Source organism: Oncorhynchus mykiss, chromosome 6 (genome assembly GCF_057628025.1).
Source record: "Oncorhynchus mykiss isolate SJ-2025 chromosome 6, ASM5762802v1, whole genome shotgun sequence".
Classification (NCBI taxonomy): Eukaryota; Metazoa; Chordata; class Actinopteri; order Salmoniformes; family Salmonidae; genus Oncorhynchus; species Oncorhynchus mykiss.
Genome location: NC_143027.1, coordinates 43,227,022 through 43,249,486, shown reverse-complemented (window position 1 = coordinate 43,249,486; position 22,465 = coordinate 43,227,022). Strand labels below are relative to the sequence as shown.

The following is a 22,465-nucleotide window of genomic DNA, read 5'->3' as shown; positions in this document are numbered from 1 at the left end:
AGGTTACCTTAGTGTTCTTGGGTACAGGGACTATGGTGGTCTGCTTGAAACATGTTGTTATTACAGACTCAGACAGGGAGAGGTTGAAAATGTCAGTGAAGACACTTGCCAGTTGGTCAGCACATGTTCGGAGTACAAGTCCTGGTAATCCGTCTGGCCCTGTGGCCTTGTGAATGTTGACCTGTTTAATAGTCTTACTCACCTCGGCTGCGGAGAGCGTGATCACACAGTTCTCCAGAACAGCTGTTGCTCTCATGCATGTGTCAGTGTTACTTGCCTCGAAGCAAGCATAGAAGTATTTTACTTCACCTGGTAGGCTCGTGTCACTGGGCAGCTCTCGGCTGTGCTTTCCTTTGTAGTCTGTAATAGTTTACAAGCCTTGACACATCCGACGAGCGGCAGCTCTACTCTTTAGCTCAGTGCGGATGTTGCCTGTAATCCATGGCTTCTGGTTGGGGTATGTACGTACAGTCAATGTGAGGGGGACGTCATCGATGCACTTATTTATGTAGCCAGTAACTGATGTCGTGTACTCATCAATGCCATCGGAAGAATCCTGGAACACATTCCAGCATCTGCTTCATCTTACCACTTTGTTATTAACCGAGTCACTGGCTCTTCCTGCTTTAAGTTTAGCTTGAAAGCAGGAATCAGGAGGATACAATTATGGTCAGATTTGCCAAATGGAGGGCTTTGTATGCGTCTCTGGTTGCACATTTACAATGCTGGTGGAAGTTTCCCTTTATTAAAGTCCCATGCCACTAGGAGAACCACCTCTGGATGAGCATTTCCCTGTCTGCTTATGGTAGTATACAGCTCATTGAGAGCAGTCTTAGTGCCCGCATTGGTCTGTGGTGGTATGTAGACAGCTACAAAAATATGGATGAAAACTCTCTAGAGTTACAGCTTATCATGAGATACTCTACCTCAGGCGAGCAAAACCTTGAGACTTCCTTAGATATCGTGCACCATCTGTTGTTTACAAATATACATAGACCACCACCCCTTATCTTACCAGAGGCTGCTGTTCTATCCTTCCGATACAGTGTAAAACCCGCCAGCTGTATGATGTTCATTTCGTCTTTCAGCCACGACTCGGTGAAACATTAAATATGACGGTTTTTAATGTCCCGTTAGTGGAATGATCTTGTACATAGGTCATCAATTTTATTTTCCAAACATTGCATGTTTGCCAATAGAACGGATGGCAGTGGGGTTTTACTCTCAGAAGGCAGCCCGACCTCCTCTCCCTTTTTGTACGTATTATCTTTGCGCAAATGACGGGGATTTGGGCCTGTTCCCGGGAAAGCAGTATATCCTTCACGTCGGACTGGTCGGACTCGTTAAAGGATAAAGCTTCTACCAGTTCGTGGTGAGTAATCGTTGTTCTGATGTCCAGAAGTTATTTTTGGTCATAAGAGATGGTAGCAGCAACATTATGTACAGAATAAGTAAAAAGATGAGTTACAAACAATGTAAAAAAATAAATAATTAAATAACACAGTTGGTTAGGTAGGAGCAAGTAAAATGTCAGCCATCCTCTCCAGCGCCATTCTAATGGTGTTATTTGTATGTATTGATGTTGGAATATAGACAGTACAATGGATCAGACAAGGGAACAGGATCCACAGTGCTTAGCATAAAGAATGTAGCTAGCTACAGTACGTGATTCTGAATGGAAAGAAAGAGTGAAGGATGGGAGGTTTTTTTTATGAAGCTTGTCTGTCGTTGGTTATAGTGCATAGGTTCTCAGTCTTTTTCATTTCGAGGTCCACTGAAACTCCCACAGGGGTCATAGGCTTCCTGGTTGAAAATTACTGATTTAGTGTACACCAAGAGAATCAGGAATACAACAAAGAGAAACTCACCCGTGACCCACTCTTCCCTGGCATCCCTGGCTTCCCAGGAGGTCCTTGAAGTCCCTGGAAAGGGAAAATAAAAGATGTCAATGAATCAAAGCAGGAAGTAAGAACACTAACCAACTGTTTACAAGAAAGGGCTTGAATTGATTGATTGAATCCACGTGGGAGAACAGAACTTGAATAAAAAGAGTTGTGAAAGAACTTGAGAGTTGGAAATGTAACATGCAATCCACATAATGACATGTCATTGCTAGGTAAGATAATTGCCTTCATTAGCCTTAATTAAGTTGGCAGTAAAACACCTATCCATCCACCCAGTAATGCTATACTTGGCAGCCTCAAAACCCATTTTCAGAAATTGCATATCGAAACAAGGCTTCGTTCTTTTCCTTGCCATTCTGTGTAGGCTATTACATTCAGTACAGCTTAGGTCTTTGGTTTAAATGTTGGCAGAGTTGCTGAGAGTGTATTGTTAAACCTGCTACGGCTTACTCCCACTGAAACCAATATCATACTAGTTCCAAAACCACTACAGTGCTTGGATATGGAAGTGTGAGTCATTGTGCTGGGAGCAAGCAGGGGGTCCTGGCCTGGACGGTGGACCAGGGCCTGCGTTGCTCGAGTCCAACCACAGCCACTCTTGTTAATTATGGGCATCAGCTAGCTTTAAACCAATTACACACATGGATTAGCCCAGCTCTCAAAGGTCATTGCTAATGAGGGGTCAGCCTCTGCAAATCCAAGCAGAACAGACTATTAGTTTGAAATGTTAGGTTTGGTTCCCTTTTCCACATTTCCACTAGCACCAGGCTCATAAAAACACAGAGGAAAGAGGAAATGAAAAAAAAACAGCTTAATATGACATTCGGTTTTGTTAACATACAGTAGGAACTTAATGGTGTACATATAACACTTGCCCCGGAGAATGCTTGATATTTCACAGAATTGTTGATATTTGGACATTTTAACTACCCTACTAAGACTAACTTCTACTAACTTTTTTGGGGGGGGGCTTTTTTTCGGAGTTGGAGCTGAGTCTGAAAATGCACCACAAGACTACTACTAAGACTTCTTTAAACAGATATAGAAACAAGTCTCTATCGAACAAGCCTGTAAGTACCCATTGAGGAGACCTGTTCTTGAAGAGTACTGCTGGACTAGAGTGCTGAAAGAAGACTGTTTATGCTCTGGTGTGGTCCACAGTTGAAATGACACTGACAGCTTGAATATATCAAAGACCATTGTGGGCTATGCCAGGACCCATGTGTAGCCTCACAGATGCCAAGCTTGCACCGCAGTGGGGTTCAACAGTGTTTGAAGACTACAATAGTCAGACTGGCGGTCACAAACTCACACGTGAGCAAGGCCCTCAAACGAAGATTGGCGACAGTTCTATCAAAATTTGTAGAATTGCACTGCTATGAAGAATGTCTACTCTATAATTCTACTGACGTGAATAGAAACAAATTGTAGTTGTGGGATTTGTCCGTTCTAAATCACAGAGTTATTCCAGCTGGTGTAAACCTAGGAAAACGGACCTGTGTTTCAAAGCAGTGGAACTTGAAAGGCATTCTTACACATTATCATGCCAGAAGAGGAGACACACACTAGGCCTAGATCCTGGTAATATCAACCTTGACCAAGCATGAGGAGGATGGATCCAGCTCTGCATCAGCTAGCTCTCCAATAAGCATGTTTCTCACAGCCTTAGGTGGCTATGACGTACATAGCAGTGTGGATGCCCTCACTGCAGAAGCACGAGCAAGGCTCTTTGGGCCACAGTTAACAATGGAAAATGTGGGTAAATGTCATCAGTACCCCAGGCTAGTGAATTTCTTCACAGCAGGGCCTGCATAATGTGCGTACATGTATTCAATATAACAAGTAACATTCATTATATATATATATATATATATATATATATATATATATATATCTCCAAAAATGAGCTATGCCATACTTTAAGTACAATGAATGGTCTGAAAAGGTCTGAGATCAATATTTGATTTAGCTTTGGACAGAGCTAAGGGAAGACATTGACATAGTAGCACAAGCAAGTGTTATCATCTACTACATCAACATAAAACATTGTGAGAATATTTTTGGTCGCTTTGGATCTTGACGCCACAATATTAATACATGAAAACATCTGAAACACATGGTGAAGGCCAAGAAGTGTCTGAAATGACTGATAACTCACATTTCATGAGATCTTTCAAAACAAGTAAAGCCTCAAGCCTGCAATCACATCTGGGCACCATAACATTGCAAGGTTCCAACAAGAACAAATGACCTACACGCTATGAGCTATCAATGGTCTGTTACGAGCTGGACAGTCATGCTTGTTATAGTTTTGAAAGCTGTTCAAACATCTGACATGAGTCATAAAAAGGTAATTTCTTAATACAATGTGAGTTTGCTTTCTTGGAAATCCATTTATAATTTTCATTGATTTCCCAAGACGAGAAAGACACTTCCCAAGACACTTCACCTTAAAAACCTCCACCATAACCTCCACTACAGGCTTCTAATCCCAACACAGGTTTAACTCAACAAAATGGACCAGAATCGTCATTTTAACACACTCAACAAATCCCATTCCAATCCCAACCATCAAGCCAAGCATTCCTTGCCCTTCATATTAGCACTTCATGCAATGCATGGTGGGTTCCGAAGCTTTCAAATGCTCCGAGGTGCTTCATCCACCATGACCTTTGAACCTGTTCTAAAGGTCTCCATTCTTCCTACAGTCACACACCCTTCTGGGAGGAATCTCTCACCCCGGCGTCAGGCCCTCAGTTCAGACACACAGACCACTGGCTGGCGGGGCACTTCTGTGGACCCGACTATTTCTACCCATCTCGCTAAAAAGGAAATCTCACATTAGCAAGCAACACTCTGAAGAGTAGCTAGCACCGGCCCACAAGCCGTTTATACTTGATAAGGGGGGCGATAGCGAACAGGCTATAGGGTAGGACACATTTTGCTGAGCTCCTGCTGAATTCCTAGATAGAAGAATACATTTAAAAAAAGAGATACTGTAGATGAAGCCTATGCAATGTGTTCCAATAAACTGAACAGATGCAAAACTGAAATACGGTTAACTATTAAAAATGACACCATACAGACAGGGCTCGGGGGGGGGGAGGCACTTCTATGTCTGTAACCCATGGAAGGACTTCGTGTCAGGGACTTTTTAAGAGGGCCGAACCTACTCCACCCACCCAACCCCCTACCGCCTCGCCATCCACAGAGCGACTTAGCATCAAGCTCCCTGCTTGTTTAACGTAATGGGTGGAGAAGGGATTAGGGGCAGAACAGTACAGAACAGCTCCCAAAGCTCAGTGTGAAATATAGCAGGAGTTTAAAACATCAGCCTGCTGCCACACATGCCAGGCAGGTTAGGAGTCCCTCCTGTACATTGAATATATACATACTGTACATACACACACCAGTGGAGGCTGCTGAGGGGACAACGGCTCATAATAACATCCAGAACGGAACAAATGGAATTGCATCAAACACCTGGAAACCATGTGTTTGATGTATTTGATACCATTCCAATGATTCCGCTCCAGTCATTACCACAAGCATGTTCTCCCCAATTAAGTTTCCGCCAACCTCCTGTGACACACATCTCTATTTAAAAATGTGTTCTTACCGCTGGTCCCGGTTCTCCCTTTAGTCCAGGTGGTCCCGGCCCAGCCAGCAGTGAGAACTGGGTCGGTTCCAGGTCCCAGGTTTGGAAGCCATCCGTGGCAGGCGGAGTGACAGAGATAAACAAGGTGGGTCTGACAGCCTCCACACTGGTCACTCTGGGCTCAGGTTTCTTTGCAGCTAGCACGGTCAGCTGCTTTCTCTGGATGTAGAGGATGGAGGTGTTTGAGTTTGAAGAAGAGCCTTGTTTGGATGCTGCCGTGGTTTGGAGGTCTGGCTTCCTCTTTAGTGGCCGGGTGGTGACGGAAAGGGTTGGTGCAGCAGCCAATCTGCTCCCTATGGGCTTTGGGGTTTTAACATCAGGTTCCACCGCCATGCTCTTTTTAGCACTGCTGTCGCCACGGGATGTTGGCTTTGGGGATGTTTGTGTTCCGCTGGTCCTGAGGGGTACAGTAACAGTGTGAGTCTTGGCCATTAAGGGGTGCTCTAATCCTGGCCTGGCCATTGTCGGGGCGACAGTCGCAGGAAGGGACAGGGACATAGTTCCCGACTTTGGTGTGACAAAACTCTCACGCACAGAGAGGGTTGGCGCCACTGTGGGGCGGCTGGTCGGGACAACAAGCTTAGTCCGGGTTCTGTCCCCAGTCAAGACCAGACTAGGACTCTGGACTTTCCTGGTTACCTCAGTCGACAGCAGAGGAGTGTTGAGGGTGACAGTAAAGTTTGGGTTTGAGGGGATCAGAGGTAGCAGGGGTGGGAGATTTACAGGCCTGTAGGTGTCGGCCTCCCTGCAGTGTTTCTTTATGTACTTACAATAGTTATGAGCTGCCTTGGCAGAGGGGTAAATATCAAACTGGCAAATGGCACCCTCAAACTGCACTGAGTTCTGGGCCATCTTACCCAAGAGGAAAGAGCCCTCGGGATCCAGGGCCTCTTCTTTTTTAGAATGCAGATCTGCATGTACACTAGTCTTCCCACAAGAAGTATATAACGAGACCCTCTGGCCTCGGATGTCCAGGGCCAGGCTGTGCCACAGGCCGTTGTGAACGTCATAGTCAAAATGGACAAAGTCCTTCTGGCCAACGTAGACCAGGACCTTCCCCGGGATGAACTGGACCCCCAGCTGCAGTCTCTTCCTCTTGGACAGGACGGTGAAGAGGAAGGCGCTGTTGATGCGGTGGGAGCTCAGGCTGAGGATCAGAGAGAGGTTGGTGGTGGGATAGGAGGCAGTGGAGAGGATGGAAGACAGGGGGGCCTGGACCCGGGCCCGCTGAGTGAGGATGACCCCAGACTTAAAGGGGATGACCCCCTGGGGAGCAGCACGGGCCCCTGAGGACGATGAACCCCCTCCGCTCCTTGTCCCTGTGAGCCCCAGCTGCTGTAAGACATCCACATCTACAGAGAACCAGAGGAAACACACCATCAGACACATCACACAATGGCCATATCTACAGAGAAAGAGGACAGAGACACACAGATCACAGAAATCCCACCATGTCTACATCTATAGACAAGCAGAAGAAACACACCATCCGACAAATCACACAATGTCATATATCTACAGAGAACCAGAAGAAACACACCACAGATCACACAATGACCCTATCTCATACAGTAGGAGTGCAAAACATATTCAGACAGTCTAGACAGAGAATGGAATTTCAATAGAGTTAAAAAGTGTTCCAAAACAGGCATGTTATAGACACAAAGACGATGATGTCAGATTACTGGTTGCAAAGGTGTGATGTGACAGCAAGATGGCATGGTATTTATCATGATGTTTGTCTTTTCTGTATGCCCTCACTAAAGAAGAAGTGCTTATTAGTGATGTGGACTTGACGTTCAGCCATCTTTACAGGATTTCTGAGAGCCTCTTCTGAGTTGCAAAATGTAAACAACGTGTTGTAACACAACGTGTTCAGTAGTGGCATTCAAATGTTGTCAAAGTCAGCAATATGGTCCATCAATCATGGCGCACTTTAAGCAAATCAACAGTGAATATGCAGTGAAAATCTGAGAAGCATAGTTTTACTGTGAACAATGCATTAATTTTCTGATACCAGACATCACTCATGCACTAAAAGAAAAAAAAAGAGAATGCCTTTCTGATGCCTCGTGGACAGTGTTCATTGTATTCAAGTACAGCTGCAGTAGTCTTGGCCAAAGTTAATTTGTGGAATTTCTTTCCTTCTTAATGCATTTGGGCCAATCAGTTCTGTTGTGACAAGGTAGGACATTAGACCAGTGAAAATGTGTCCTCTGGTCTGATGAGTCCAAATATGAGATTTTTGGTTCCAACCGCCGTGTCTTTGTGAGACGCAGAGTAGGTGAACAGATGATCTCTGCATGTGTGGTTCCCTATGTGAAGCATGATGGAGGAGGTGTGATTGGTGGTGCTTTGCTGATGACATGGTCTGTGATTTATTTAGAATTCAAGACATTCTTAACCAGCATGGCTACCACAGAATTCTGCATCGATACGCAATCCCATCTGGTTTGCACTTGTGGGGCTAACATTTGTTTTTCAAAAGGACAATGACCCAACACACCTCCGGGCTGTGTAAAGGCTATCTCACCAAGAAAGAGAGTGAAGGAATGCTGCATCAAATGACCTGGCCTCTACAATCACCCAACCTCAACCCAATTGAGATGGTTTGGGATGAATTGGACCGCAGAGTGAAGCAAAAGCAGCCAACAAGTGCTCAACGTATGTGGGAACTCCTTCAAGACTGTTGGAAAAGATTCCAGGTGAAGCTGGTTGAGGGAATGCCAACAGTGTGCAAAGCTGTCATCAAGGCAAAGTGTGGCTACTTTGAAGAATCTCAAATATAAAACATATTTTGATTTGTTTAACACTTTTTGGTTACTACATTATTCCATGTGTTATTTCATAGTTTTGATGTCTTCACTATTATTCTACAAAGCAGAAAATAATTAAAAAAAAAAAAAAATTTTGGAATGTGTAGGTGTGTCAAAACTTTTGACTGGTACTGTATATATTTCCATACTATGAGATAGGAATAATACTGTGAAATTATGATAATGCCCTTTTAGTGTCATGTATTGTCATGTTGTGTCCTGTTCCTGTTCTTTCTCTTCACCCTGTCTCCCTCTGCTGGTCGTATTAGGTTACCTTTTCTTCCCCTCTTTCCCCCAGCTGTTCCTTGTCTTCTCTAACTACCTCGTTCACCCCTTTTCCCACCTGTTCCCTTTTTCCCTCTGATTAGGTCTCTATATCTCTCTCTGTTTCTGCTTCTGTCTTTGTCGGATTCTCGTTTGTGTTTCTCATGCCTGAACCAGACTATCGTCGTGTTTGCTGCAACCTTGTCCTGTCCTGTCGGAATCTGCCTGTTCATCTAACCTTGTCCTGTCCTGTCGGAATCTGCCTGTCCATCTGAGCCTACGTGTGTTTCGTCATTAAAGAAACTCTGTTTTGTTAATTCGCTTTTGGGTCCTCATTCACGCACATGACAGAAGAATCCGACCAAGAATGGACCCAGCGACTTCGGATCCTCTCCACTCAGCCGTCGAGATCCAGGGAGCGATGCTAGGCAGACACGAGCAGGAATTGTCTGCTGCTCGACATGCCGTTGAGACCCTGGCCACCCAAGTCTCCAACCTCACAGAACAGGTTCACCATCTCCGCCTCGATCCACCGGCCACTTCCAGGGCTTTCGAATCTCCGGAGCCCAGAATCAATAACCCGCCGTGTTACTCTGGGGAGCCCACTGAATGCCGCTTGTTCCTCACCCAGTGTGATATTGTGTTTTCTCTCCAGCCCAACACTTACTCCAGGAGCACTGCTCGTATCGCCTACGTCATATCTCTCCTTACTGGACGGGCTCGTGAGTGGGGCACGGCAATCTGGGAGGCAAGGGCTGAGTGTACTAACCAGTATCAGGACTTTAAGGAGGAGATGATACGGGTTTTTGATCGATCTGTTTTTGGGGAGGAGGCTTCCAGGGTCCTGTCTTCCCTATGTCAAGGTAATCGATCCATAACAGACTACTCTATTGAGTTTCGCACTCTTGCTGCCTCCAGTGACTGGAACGAGCCGGCTTTGCTCGCTCGTTTTCTGGAGGGTCTCCGCGCAGAGGTAAAGGATGAGATTCTCTCCCGGGAGGTTCCTTCCAGCGTGGATTCCTTGATTGAACTCGCTATTCGCATAGAGCGACGGGTTGATCTTCGTCACCGAGCTCGTGGAAAGGAGCTCGCGTTCTCCGTTGCCCCCCTCTCCGCATCACTACCATCTTCCTCTGCCGGCTCGGGTGCTGAGCCTATGCAGCTGGGAGGTATCCGCATCTCGACTAAAGAGAGGGAACGGAGAATCACCAACCGCCTCTGTCTCTATTGCGGTTCCGCTGGTCATTTTGTCACTTCATGTCCAGTAAAAGCCAGAGCTCATCAGTAAGCGGAGGGCTACTGGTGAGCGCTACTACTCCTGTCTCTCCTTCAAGATCCTGCACTACCTTGTCGGTCCATCTACGCTGGACCGGTTCGTCAGCTTCCTGCAGTGCCTTGATAGACTCTGGGGCGGAGGGCTGTTTTATGGACGAGACCTGGGCTCGGGAACATGACATTCCTCTCAGACAGTTAAGGGAGCCCACGGCCTTGTTCGCCTTGGATGGTAGTCCTCTCCCCAGGATTCAGCGTGAGACGCTACCTTTAACCCTCACTGTCTCTGGTAATCATAGCGAAACCATTTCTTTTTTAATTTTTCGTTCACCTTTTACACCTGTTGTTTTGGGCCATCCCTGGCTAGTTTGTCATAATCCTTCTATTAATTGGTCTAGTAATTCTATCCTCTCCTGGAACGTCTCTTGTCATGTGAAATGTTTAATGTCTGCTATCCCTCCTGTTTCCTCTGTCTCTTCTTCACAGGAGGAGCCTGGTGATTTGACAGGGGTGCCGGAGGAATATCACGATCTGCGCACGGTGTTCAGTCGGTCCAGGGCCACCTCTCTTCCTCCACACCGGTCGTATGATTGTAGTGTTGATCTCCTTCCGGGAACCACTCCCCCCCGGGGTAGACTATACTCTCTGTCGGCTTCCGAACGTAAGGCTCTCGAAGATTATTTGTCTGTAGCTCTTGACGCCGGTACCATAGTCCCCTCCTCCTCTCCCGCCGGAGCGGGGGTTTTTTTTGTCAAGAAGAAGGACGGGTCTCTGCGCCCCTGCATAGATTATCGAGGGCTGAATGACATAACAGTGAAGAATCGTTATCCGCTTCCTCTTATGTCTTCAGCCTTCGAGATCCTGCAGGGAGCCAGGTTTTTCACTAAGTTGGACCTTCGTAACGCTTACCATCTCGTGCGCATCAGGGAGGGGGACGAGTGGAAGACGGCATTTAACACTCCGTTAGGGCACTTTGAATACCGGGTTCTTCCTTTCGGCCTCGCTAACGCTCCAGCTGTCTTTCAGGCATTAGTCAATGACGTCCTGAGAGACATGCTGAACATCTTTGTTTTCGTTTACCTTGACGATATCCTGATTTTTTCACCGTCACTCCAGATTCATGTTCAGCACGTTCGACGTGTCCTCCAGCGCCTTTTAGAGAATTGTCTTTTTGTGAAGGCTGAGAAGTGCACGCTTCATGCCTCCTCCGTCACATTTCTCGGTTCTGTTATTTCCGCTGAAGGCATTAAGATGGATCCCGCTAAGGTCCAAGCTGTCATTGATTGGCCCGTCCCTAAGTCACGCGTCGAGCTGCAGCGCTTTCTCGGCTTCGCGAACTTCTATCGTCGTTTCATCCGTAATTTCGGTCAGGTGGCAGCTCCTCTCACAGCCCTTACTTCTGTCAAGACGTGCTTTAAGTGGTCCGTTTCCGCCCAGGGAGCTTTTGATCTCCTCAAGAATCGTTTTACATCCGCACCTATCCTTGTTACACCTGACGTCTCTAGACAGTTCGTTGTCGAGGTTGACGCGTCAGAGGTGGGCGTGGGAGCCATTCTTTCTCAGCGCTCCCTCTCTGACGACAAGGTCCACCCTTGCGCGTATTTTTCTCATCGCCTGTCGCCGTCGGAACGTAACTATGATGTGGGAAACCGCGAACTGCTCGCCATCCGCTTAGCCCTAGGCGAATGGCGACAGTGGTTGGAGGGGGCGACCGTTCCTTTTGTCGTTTGGACTGACCATAGGAACCTTGAGTACATCCGTTCTGCCAAACGACTTAATGCGCGTCAGGCTCGTTGGGCGCTGTTTTTCGCTCGTTTCGAGTTCGTGATTTCTTATCGTCCGGGCTCTAAGAACACCAAGCCTGATGCTTTATCTCGTCTCTTCAGTTCTTCAGTAGCCTCCACGTCCCTGAGGGGCGTGTTGTCGGGTTGACTGTCTGGGGAATTGAGAGGCAGGTAAAGCAAGCACTCACTCACACTCCGTCGCCGCGCGCTTGTCCTAGGAACCTTCTTTTCGTTCCCGTTCCTACTCGTCTGGCCGTTCTTCAGTGGGCTCACTCTGCCAAGTTAGCCGGCCACCCTGGCGTTCGGGGTACGCTTGCTTCCATTCGCCAGCGTTTTTGGTGGCCCACCCGGGAGCATGACACGCGTCGTTTCGTGGCTGCTTGTTCGGTCTGCGCGCAGACTAAGTCCGGTAACTCCCCTCCTGCCGGCCGTCTCAGGCCGCTTCCCATTCCCTCTCGACCGTGGTCTCACATCGCCTTAGATTTTGTCACCGGACTGCCTTCGTCAGCGGGGAAGACTGTTATTCTTACGGTTGTCGATAGGTTCTCTAAGGCGGTTCATTTTATTCCCCTTGCTAAGCTTCCTTCTGCTAAAGAGACGGCACAAATCATCATCGAGAATGTTTTCAGAATTCATGGCCTTCCGTCAGACGTCGTTTCGGACAGAGGTCCGCAATTCACGTCTCAATTTTGGAGGGAGTTTTGCCGTTTGATTGGGGCTTCCGGCTTTCTCTTTCTCTTCCGGCTTTCACCCCCAGTCTAACGGTCAAGCAGAACGGGCCAATCAGACTATTGGTCGCATCTTACGCAGTCTTTCTTTTCGTAACCCTGCGTCTTGGTCAGAACAGCTCCCCTGGGCAGAATACGCCCACAACTCGCTTCCTTCGTCTGCGACCGGGCTATCTCCTTTTCAGAGTAGCCTCGGGTACCAGCCTCCGCTGTTCTCATCTCAGTTTGCCGAGTCCAGCGTCCCCTCCGCTCAGGCTTTTGTCCAACGTTGCGAGCGCACCTGGAAGAGGGTCAGGTCTGCACTTTGCCGTTATAGGGCGCAGACTGTGAGAGCTGCTAATAAGCGTAGAACTAAGAGTCCTAGATATTGTCGCGGTCAGAGAGTTTGGCTCTCCACTCAGAACCTTCCCCTTAAGACGGCTTCTCGCAAGTTGACCCCGCGGTTCATTGATCCGTTCCGTATTTCTCAGATCATTAATCCTGTCGCAGTGCGACTTCTTCTTCCGCGATATCTTCGTCGCGTCCACCCGGTCTTCCTTGTCTCCTGTGTTAAGCCCGTTCTTCGCGCCCCCGCTCGTCTCCCCCCCCCCCCCCCCCCCATCCTTGTCGAGGGCGCACCTATCTACAGGGTCCGTAAGATTTTGGACATGCGTCCTCGGGGCCGTGGTCACCAGTACCTAGTGGATTGGGAGGGGTACGGTCCTGAGGAAAGGAGTTGGGTTCCCTCTCGGGACGTGCTGGACCGTTCGCTGATCGATGATTTCCTCCGTTGCCGCCAGGTTTCCTCCTCGAGTGCGCCAGGAGGTGCTCGGTGAGTGGGGGGGTACTGTCATGTATTGTCATGTTGTGTCCTGTTCCTGTTCTTTCTCTTCACCCTGTCTCCCTCTGCTGGTCGTATTAGGTTACCTTTTCTTCCCCTCTTTCCCCCAGCTGTTCCTTGTCTTCTCTAACTACCTCGTTCACCCCTTTTCCCACCTGTTCCCTTTTTCCCTCTGATTAGGTCTCTATATCTCTCTCTGTTTCTGCTTCTGTCTTTGTCGGATTCTCGTTTGTGTTTCTCATGCCTGAACCAGACTATCGTCGTGTTTGCTGCAACCTTGTCCTGTCCTGTCGGAATCTGCCTGTTCATCTAACCTTGTCCTGTCCTGTCGGAATCTGCCTGTCCATCTGAGCCTACGTGTGTTTCGTCATTAAAGAAACTCTGTTTTGTTAATTCGCTTTTGGGTCCTCATTCACGCACCTGACATTTAGTGTAAGAGCTGTTTGAAAACACCACCAGAAATTTCTGCCTGTTTTTGTGGGATGGAGTTTTGGCCTACCTGGTGACATCACCAGGCGTTAAATTAATGTATAGACTAATAAGAAAGAGAGCTCCAAGCCTTTCTGCCAATAACAGCTTGTTTAGTTTTTTTTTTTCACCTTGTCGGCTTGGCTATTTGAACCAGCGACCTTTCGGTTACTGGCCCAACGCTTTAGCCGCTAGGCTAGTGCCGCCTCTGCTAGTAAGAAATACATTTTTTAAAAGCAGCTTTACTTAGAGGAGATCAAATGGTCCAGAAAGTTTATAATAAATCAGATGAGTTGTTGTAGAAAAACTTTCAACACTTGTTACAACATTGTCACACCTCACTTGGGTTTAAATAGCTGATAGGAGATAAACCAGATACAGTCCAGTCCAGTCTCTACACCAGGGGTATTCAGCTCTTACCCTACGAGGTCCGTAGCCTGCTGGTTTTCTGTTCTACCTGATAACTAATGCACTCCCCTGGTGTCCTAGGTCTAAATCAGTCCCTGATCAGAGGGGTACAATGAAAAAACACAGTGGAACTAGCTTCAAGGTCCAGAGTTGAGATTGAGGGCTCTACACTGTTAAAATAGCATGACTCAAAACACCCTCGTTGTGAAATAAAACCATGGGAAGTAATGCACCTAAGCTGAGATCTGGTGTTTTGGAGGGTGTTTGATACACAGAATGTGTTTGAAAACAGAATGGATGTGCTCTGAAACATCCACTTGTTCTTCAATCGGAATAATGGTGTTTGTAAGAGAGTGTTGTGGAAAACATTTGCGGTTTCAGTGCACCTAAAAAGCAACATCAAAACACATTCAATCAAATTGTTTATAAATGCAAATGGTTTTATAGCCTAAAGATTGAATGATGATAATTTTCAATCAATATTTTACAACTTATTGTAGGCTATTACAGTTTGCACATGAGTTTCCAGTGATCAAGAGACAGAGCTGTCATCCAGTATTTTTCCACAACTTGTTAACATAAAGAAGATGGATATATTGGATCTAGTGGGTATATGGAGGCTTAAATATCTGGATCTAGTGAAATATACATGGTGGAGGCTCAATCAAGCTAGTCGTCTTGACAACGTTCTTATTCCATTCTCGCTGGCACCAAAAGTTTAAAAAGTGATGATAGGGGACATAATGCGGTCGGACCATCAAATAACTGGCAAATACATTACTCTTACAGAATTTCCACATGGGAGAGGATATTGGAAATTTAATCCAAGCCTATTGGATGATAACATGTTTTTAACTGGGACAGAATAATTTATAACGTGCTTCTTCTAACATAACATAGGTACAGCAGATCCCTTTATTGTATGGGACACTTTTAAATGTGCCTTTAGAGGCCATGAAATTCGATGCTCATCTTTGAAACAAAAGCAATTTAGGTCAAAAGAGTTCATATTAACAAAGGAAATAGAAGGTCTAACAATGCAGATAGATGGTAATAAAAACTGTGCCATAGAGGCACAGAATAAGTTAGAGGAAAAACAAAAAAAATGGAGGAACTTATTCAAGAAAGATCAAGTGTAATATATTTAAAACATTAAGCCAACTGGATGGAATACGGGGGAAAATGCACCAAATTATTTTTAAATCTTCAACATAGAAATGCTACCGAAAATAATTTACTGAAACTTGTTACAAATGACAGAGTAACCCATGATTCACCAAACAAGTCCTAAAGAAGACACTGGGAACTGAATACTTTTCCTAGGGTAGACAATGACACTAATTATACTGCCATACCAAGCAAAAAGGCAGTAACTGCTCACTGGTCGAAAATGAGTTAATGTAATTTTTCCTACATTAAATGCATGCTTAATCATGTGGACAAGTATCCTGCCTCTATTTTATTGTGTTTTGGGGAAAATGGGGGTCATGTTAGCAGTAACTGTATAAAGTTACTGTGAAACCAAGGTAAATAAAAGCCATTTTTCTCAGTTCCACATCATGAGCAGTTACTGTCTTTTTGCTTGGTAGAGCAGTATAGAGCTACTACAGTTGTCAGGCCCATTGTGAGGTTAAAATGACGTTACAATCCAAATGTTTAGGGCTATGTAAGTTATAGCAGAAGTAGCATGAGGTAACATACATAATGTGGGCATCTGATATTTGTGTGACAAGGTGGATTTGTATCTGCTTGTCACGACACTGACTTCCACTCAGACAGTCTTCAGGAATCAACGGTTGAACTGAACTACCATTGTTACATGACCATGGACTTAAGTCAATATTTTTTTCGCTGAATACTTTAACTTCTCTCAAGTCTAAATAGATGGGTTGGTTGTTTAGCAATAAAACCAATGTGCGTGCAACTATGGGGCAAAACAGACGGGATTGACTTCGATTGTTGACAACATGTAAACTATATTTTGTCTCCAATGTTTATTGAAAACATAAAGACATTTGCACAATGAGCACTTGTGGTCTATCAAATACACTATATCGTTACAGTTGTTGGTTAGCTAGCTAGCGAAATCAGTCAAAATAACTCTAAACAAAATATGGTATCAAGAAAAAGATGAAACTAGCAGAAACGAGTCCCGATTTCCCAAGTGGCAGTTTCTTGTCATTGATGTTTAGCTATCTGGCCATCCACAATCACAACAATTAACAAACTTCTGCCCCATTGAATCGTGCGTATCGTTTCCGTGACGTTGTCAGCTAACCCATCTACAGGGCCTATGGAGAATATTTTTGTGGTATTCCACCTTTACTTTTCCTATTCATTATTTACACAGATTAGAAACAGGAGAAGACAGAGAAGAAGTGGGAAAGTTTATTTAATCTGTGACTTCTGGGGCAGTAAGATGACACATTTTGTAATGTTACCCATTCAAGCACACGTTCCATGTGAGGAACTTGTTAATCCCATTGAGCTAAAGCCTGGGCCCCCATATCAGAAAACAAATGTTTTTATTAAAATATGAACTTCAAACATTGTTCTGTTGTACTGTTCAGAATTCCCCCAGTCTCGGGCATGAAGGCGGATGAACCCTCTACTAGAAAACTCTATTGTCAAGTATAAAAACAGGCATGTTTGCAGGCACCTCCTCTTGGGCCACGAGGTGGGTGTAAGATGGCAGACAAGAAAAAAAATTGAAAAGTGGAAAATGTTGAGTGAATATGGAGTGGTGGATCACACAGAGGTTTTGGAAGAGATACAAAAGGAAATTGAAAGTGACGAGAGTGAGGATGAATTAACTGGCAGGTGCGGTGAAGACCGCCGAGCTTGAGCCTCATCCTGATGATGAAAAAGATGATTCTGGCCCAGTGGGAGTGAGATTTTTTGGAGAGAATGGATACTTGCCTTCTGGCAGATCCATACAGTATGTGTTGTCTGTCGGGTTGGGTGGAGAAGAGGTTGAGGAATGTTGTGTAGGTGAAAGAGAAGTGTAATTGTTTCTATTTTTTTATTTTTTATTATTACTGCCGGCCAGAGGAAGCATGCTCTCCGCACCATGCGAATGGGGACAATAACTGTGACTTGCTTTCCTCTCTGGAGCAGTAGGGAAATGGTTCTAATAGTTTTTCCATCTTTAATTTTTCCCATAGGGAATTTTAGAAACACTTCAAATAAGGGCTGATGTTTCGTGTAGGCATTCCCTGGCGTCGCGTTTTGATAACCTTTGATAAATCTCTCTCGGACAAGGTGACTTTTGTCAATATATTCGACTCTATTTATTCTCAGATAAAAAAAGAAGAAGCGAATTAGCATCAAAGTAGACATCATGCAAGACTGCAAATCCCTGCAAGCTCCTGCACGTCATCTCTAGCTGACACCTTTGCTCACAGGTATTGTGTCCATTTAAAACTTGCACGAGACAGTTCACAAAATTGTGAATTTAACCCTCCTGTTGTGTTTGTTTCATGTTAATGTATTCTGTGTTCACGGTCCAAAATGACCACCCCATTATAGCTGATTATGAATCCATAATAATACATATACAGTATTATCACCTAATGTTGTGTTAGATATTTTTATCAACATAATTTATTTTTAACATTACAAAAATGTTTCTTCTGTTTGCTATATATGGCCTGTAGGCCTCATTGACCTGAGCTCATACAACTCGTTTTTGAGTTTAAAAAAAGCACAATGTATGGATTATTTTGGCTATAACATATGCTCAGATTAAACATTTTGTGCTATTTATCACAGGCTACTTTGTGTCAAACTGTAACAAGGACTCTCTCCTCCTCACCAGTGTCATGATCAAAGATATGATCAAGAGCCTCACAATCAGTATATTGTTTGGTCATTGTGCTGCCACAGAATGAATTGTGAGCAAGGCCTCAAAAAAGCTTAATATACCAGAGCTGCAAGAAAAGTTCTATATATTATTGAAACAATGTTTGTGAGAATGCCAACAGGTGTGTTTCCAGTGGGGGAAAGATTCTATTGGGGAAAGGTTCCTGTGGGGGTTGCCATGGAAGCCAATAAGTGGAGTGAGGTGTGTGTGTGTGTGTGTGTGTGTGTGTGTGTGTGTGTGTGTGTGTGTGTGTGTGTGTGTGTGTGTGTGTGTGTGTGTGTGTGTGTGTGTGTGTGTGTGTGTTTGTGTGTGTGTGTGTGTGTGTGTGTGTGTGTGTGTGTGTGTGTGTGTGTGTGTGTGTGTGTGTGTGTGTTCAAACACACATGCGTGTGGGGGTCTGGGAAAGGAAGTGTGTCCATCTGATAAATGGGCATGTGGCTGAACTCAATTCTATACACTAATTGCAGTCTCACCCATTCATTTCTAATGACCGGCCATTTTTGACCGGGAACACCACATGTGTACAAAAGTTAAATAAAACACCCAAAATGTAATGAAAATCATCCAAATGTATTTTGTGTGTTCAGATGCCCTGTGTGGACAAAGTCATGGAACCTTATGACAATCAGATAAAATGAACTACATTTTTTTAGAGAGAAAACTTCGGTCCAATTCGACCGGAACACAGCAGGAGGGTTAAAGAAATGTAGCCAATGTATTCATTACTAAATTTAGCTGACATTAGATAGATAATCCAGGGATTCTAACCTTTGCCTCGATTTGGCAGTCTCGTCCAGATCATCATGGCATTTGTAGTTCATTATGATAGCCACATTAGCAGCTAATTAGCATTTCGTTTCTAGGGGGGAAATACAGCTGAATATATTGAGAAAAGTTAGCTTGTCCTAGAGAGATTTACACGGTTATCAAAATGTCACGACAGGGTAAGCCTACACAAAACGCAGCCCTTATTTTAAGTGTTACTTAAATCCCCTGTTGGGAAAATGAATGGTGGAAAAACAATTGGATCCATTTTTTCTTGTTTTACCGCTAGGTGTTATGGGTATTATGACTCATACTGTGGTACTCTGTCATCACAGGAGGTTGGTGGCACCATAATTGGGGAAGACGGGCTCGTGGTAATGGCTGGAGCGGAATCAGTGGAATGGTATCAAACACATGGTTTGATGCCATTCCATTTACTCCGCTCCAGCCATTATTATGAGCCGTCCTCCCCTCAGCAGTCTCCACTGTCATATTCTCTTGATTTTGAAGAATATGATAAATACCTTACGGATCTTAGAACTGTCTTACTTTATCAATATACCATGTGAAAGACCTGTTAATGTTTTGTTGTCATTGGATAATTTGCAAAGAAAAAATAAAGCATTTGATGCATTAAAATCAGGTCTTGAAAAAGTCATGTACTCATTCATTATTCTCCTGGACAATCTTATTCATTTGCATTTTCATAGAGCGATCTTTTCTGGTGTCTTTTATTTGAGAATAATACTTAACCTTTGACCTTTTGGTGTTACCAATGAGGAGTTTATCAACACACACGGCGTGACACACCATATAAGAGCGGGGAATACGAAATAAGAGAAGGGACTCCCATTTACAGTATTTGAAAACTCCAGAAGAAGGGATGTAATTCTGCACTGGACAGGATTTGAAACACCATAATAGTGTTTTCAACATTTTCCAGTAGCTTTCCCAATCTCTGGGAAGGTATTGCACAACTCTTGATTAAGTGGTGTTACAACACCATGTCATGTTCCAGAACATTTCAGGATTATGAGTTTTAACAACTAGCAAAGTTAAGGTTTTGTCTCCTTAACATTGGTGGCAGCTCAGTTGCCACTAGTTGTAGTGTTACAAAACACTTTTAACGGTGTATGGCTCACCTACAGTAAATGGTGTATTGCTTTATACAAATCATCTCTCCATCATCTCTGTCTAACATGCAGTAATGTAGCTGAAATATGGTACCGTAATAAGCCATCTGGTTACCACCAGGTACAGTGGTTGTACCATGCTGTTTGAGGCCAATAAAGTCTGAATCTGGTGTTTAAAACTTCTTAGATCAGCATTAAAACAACCCCCTGTTTCTGCAGCTTGGTCTAGAGGTAGCGCTGCCGCCCCTAAACCACACATTGTCCCTGGAGGGAGTAGTTTGACTGCTGTTTATGCCAATCACTTTCTGTGATATATCTTTCTCATCAATCTCCCCATCTCTGTATCTGTCTCCCAAACAAAATGTTTAACTCTCTGCACCAGGTTGAAGTAAGGTGGTTGAAACGATTAATTCTCTTTGTGACCCACATAAAGACTACAGTACATGGCTTCAGATGTGAAAGTACAACTTCCCCTTGGCTAATGCAAAACAAATGTGGGCAACAGTCAACTAAACACTGAGTTGAATTATAGTGCTACAATAGAGAGGAAATACAGAACAGTACAAGACACTGCAGCTATGATTCCTAAGGGCTGTTGAGCCATAAGTCATGTTAGGGGGGAAGGAAGGGGGTGGGCTGTACATTATGCAGCGTCCCAAATGACAACCTATTCCCTATGTGAAGCACTACTTTTGACCAGGGCCCGTAGTGGTGCACTATATAGGGAGTAGGGTGGCATTTGTGACATTTCTATGTGCAGGCAAGTGGGAGGCAGGGAGGGCATGATCACTGGACAGACCTCCCTACACATGGAAAGGACATCAAACTGAAGCTGAACTTGAAGACAAGAACAAAAACTTACTTCATCAGCAGAATATGATACTGTAGCTTACAATTATCTGTATAATGGTTCTGAGAGATTATTTTACAGTCTGCTAGATACAAGATGAAATGTAATAACATAATAGGAGTAAGTAGTCTGTTATAGGAAGGGGGACAGTGAATGCCAAAACTCTAGGTTTGACCCTATTACATCCAGATCTTCACAAACATCCTTTATTAGAACATCTTGGCAGAGTTCCACAGTAAACGCAGCCGTTGCATCAGAGACAGAAGAGGGAAGGATATCAGAAGATTCAGAAGATGCAATCCCCGTAGAATCTTCAGTACACATCTCCCACTCCCACAATAGAACAGAGAGCGTTTTGTCTCCACAATCTCTTCACTTCCACACCAAAAAGAAGTAAAGGAGATAGCAACTACTGTTGGAGAAAGGATTGTTGCCTCTCTCAGAATAAACATGGTTCAGCTGAGCCTCTGGACAGACAGACAGACAGACAGACAGCCAGACAGACAGACAGACAGACAGACAGACAGACAGACAGACAGACAGACAGACAGACAGACAGACAGACAGACAGATAGATAGATAGATAGATAGATAGATAGATAGATAGATAGATAGATAGATAGATAGATAGATAGATAGATAGATAGATAGATAGATAGATAGATAGATAGATACATACATAGATACATAGATACATACATAGATACATAGATACATAGATACATAGATACATAGATACATAGATAGATGCATAGATAGATAGATAAATAGATACATAGATACATAGATACATAGATAGACCCCTGTCACAGTTAATCCTCAACTTCACGAAACACGTTAAAGGATAAAGGACTTATGTTTGTATGGAAGGATTGAATGAAGTAAAGCTGTTTCAGCTGGGTTATGATACATTTTACAGTCCACATTTCACCCCTTTACATTACTGTAAATCATACACGTTTTGCCCCAGCACTTTCCAAGTGTGTTTTTACTAGGCTGTACCAATTTGACACTGACAATACGCAATACAATGTTCTGCTGTACAGCTATAATAAAACTCAATAAAAATACATGATTGGATTTCTGAATCCTTACTTCAGAATGAAATAATGAAACCTCACCTTCAGGGTGTGCTTGAGCTAGCCCCAGGAAACAGGTACAATAGAGAATAGTCCAGAGTATCAGAGTTCTCCTGTGGGGTAGAGAGAGAATATGGTTACACACACTCATCCATAGGGAAGTGGTGGAAAAAGTACTTCATTTTCATACTTGAGTAAAAGTAAAGATACCTTAAAAGAAAATGACTCAAGTAAAAGTGAAAATCACAAAGTAAAATGCTACTTGAGTAAAAGTCTAATAGTATTTGGGTTTAAATATACTTAAGTATCAAAAGTAAAAGTATAAATAATTTAAAATGTCAAACCAGACGACACAATTTTCTTGTTTTTTAAATATACGGACAGCCAGGGACACAGTTCAACACTCAGACACAATTTACAAATGAAGCATTTGTGTTTAGTGAGTCTGCCAGATCAGAGGCAGTAAGGATAACCAGGGATGTTCTCTTGATAAGTGTGTGAATTAGACAATTGTCCTGTCCTGCTAAGCATTCCAAATGTAGCGAGTACTTTTGGGTATCAGGGAAAATGTATGGAGTAAAAAGTACATTATTTTCTTTAGGAATGAAGTGGAGTAAAAGTAAAAGTTGTCAAAAATATAAATAGCAATGTAAA

General features: G+C 44.1%; 1 protein-coding gene across 4 annotated transcripts in view; it reads right to left on the bottom strand.

The window, feature by feature from the left end:
• col27a1b (collagen, type XXVII, alpha 1b) overlaps positions 1-22,465 on the bottom strand; it is a 141,049-nt gene that overhangs the window by 106,063 nt on the left and 12,521 nt on the right. For all 4 annotated transcript variants that reach the window (XR_016496680.1, XR_016496681.1, XR_016496682.1 and 1 more), the window contains exons 2-4: positions 21,854-21,924; positions 5,524-6,914; positions 1,869-1,922 (exon numbers count right to left, since the gene is read on the bottom strand). Coding sequence is in view for 1 of the 4 variants with exons in the window: in XM_021606572.3 (XP_021462247.3) it covers positions 1,869-1,922; positions 5,524-6,914; positions 21,854-21,924 (1,516 nt within the window). In the remaining 3 variants the exon portion in view is untranslated. The remainder of the gene's footprint in view (positions 1-1,868; positions 1,923-5,523; positions 6,915-21,853; positions 21,925-22,465) is intronic.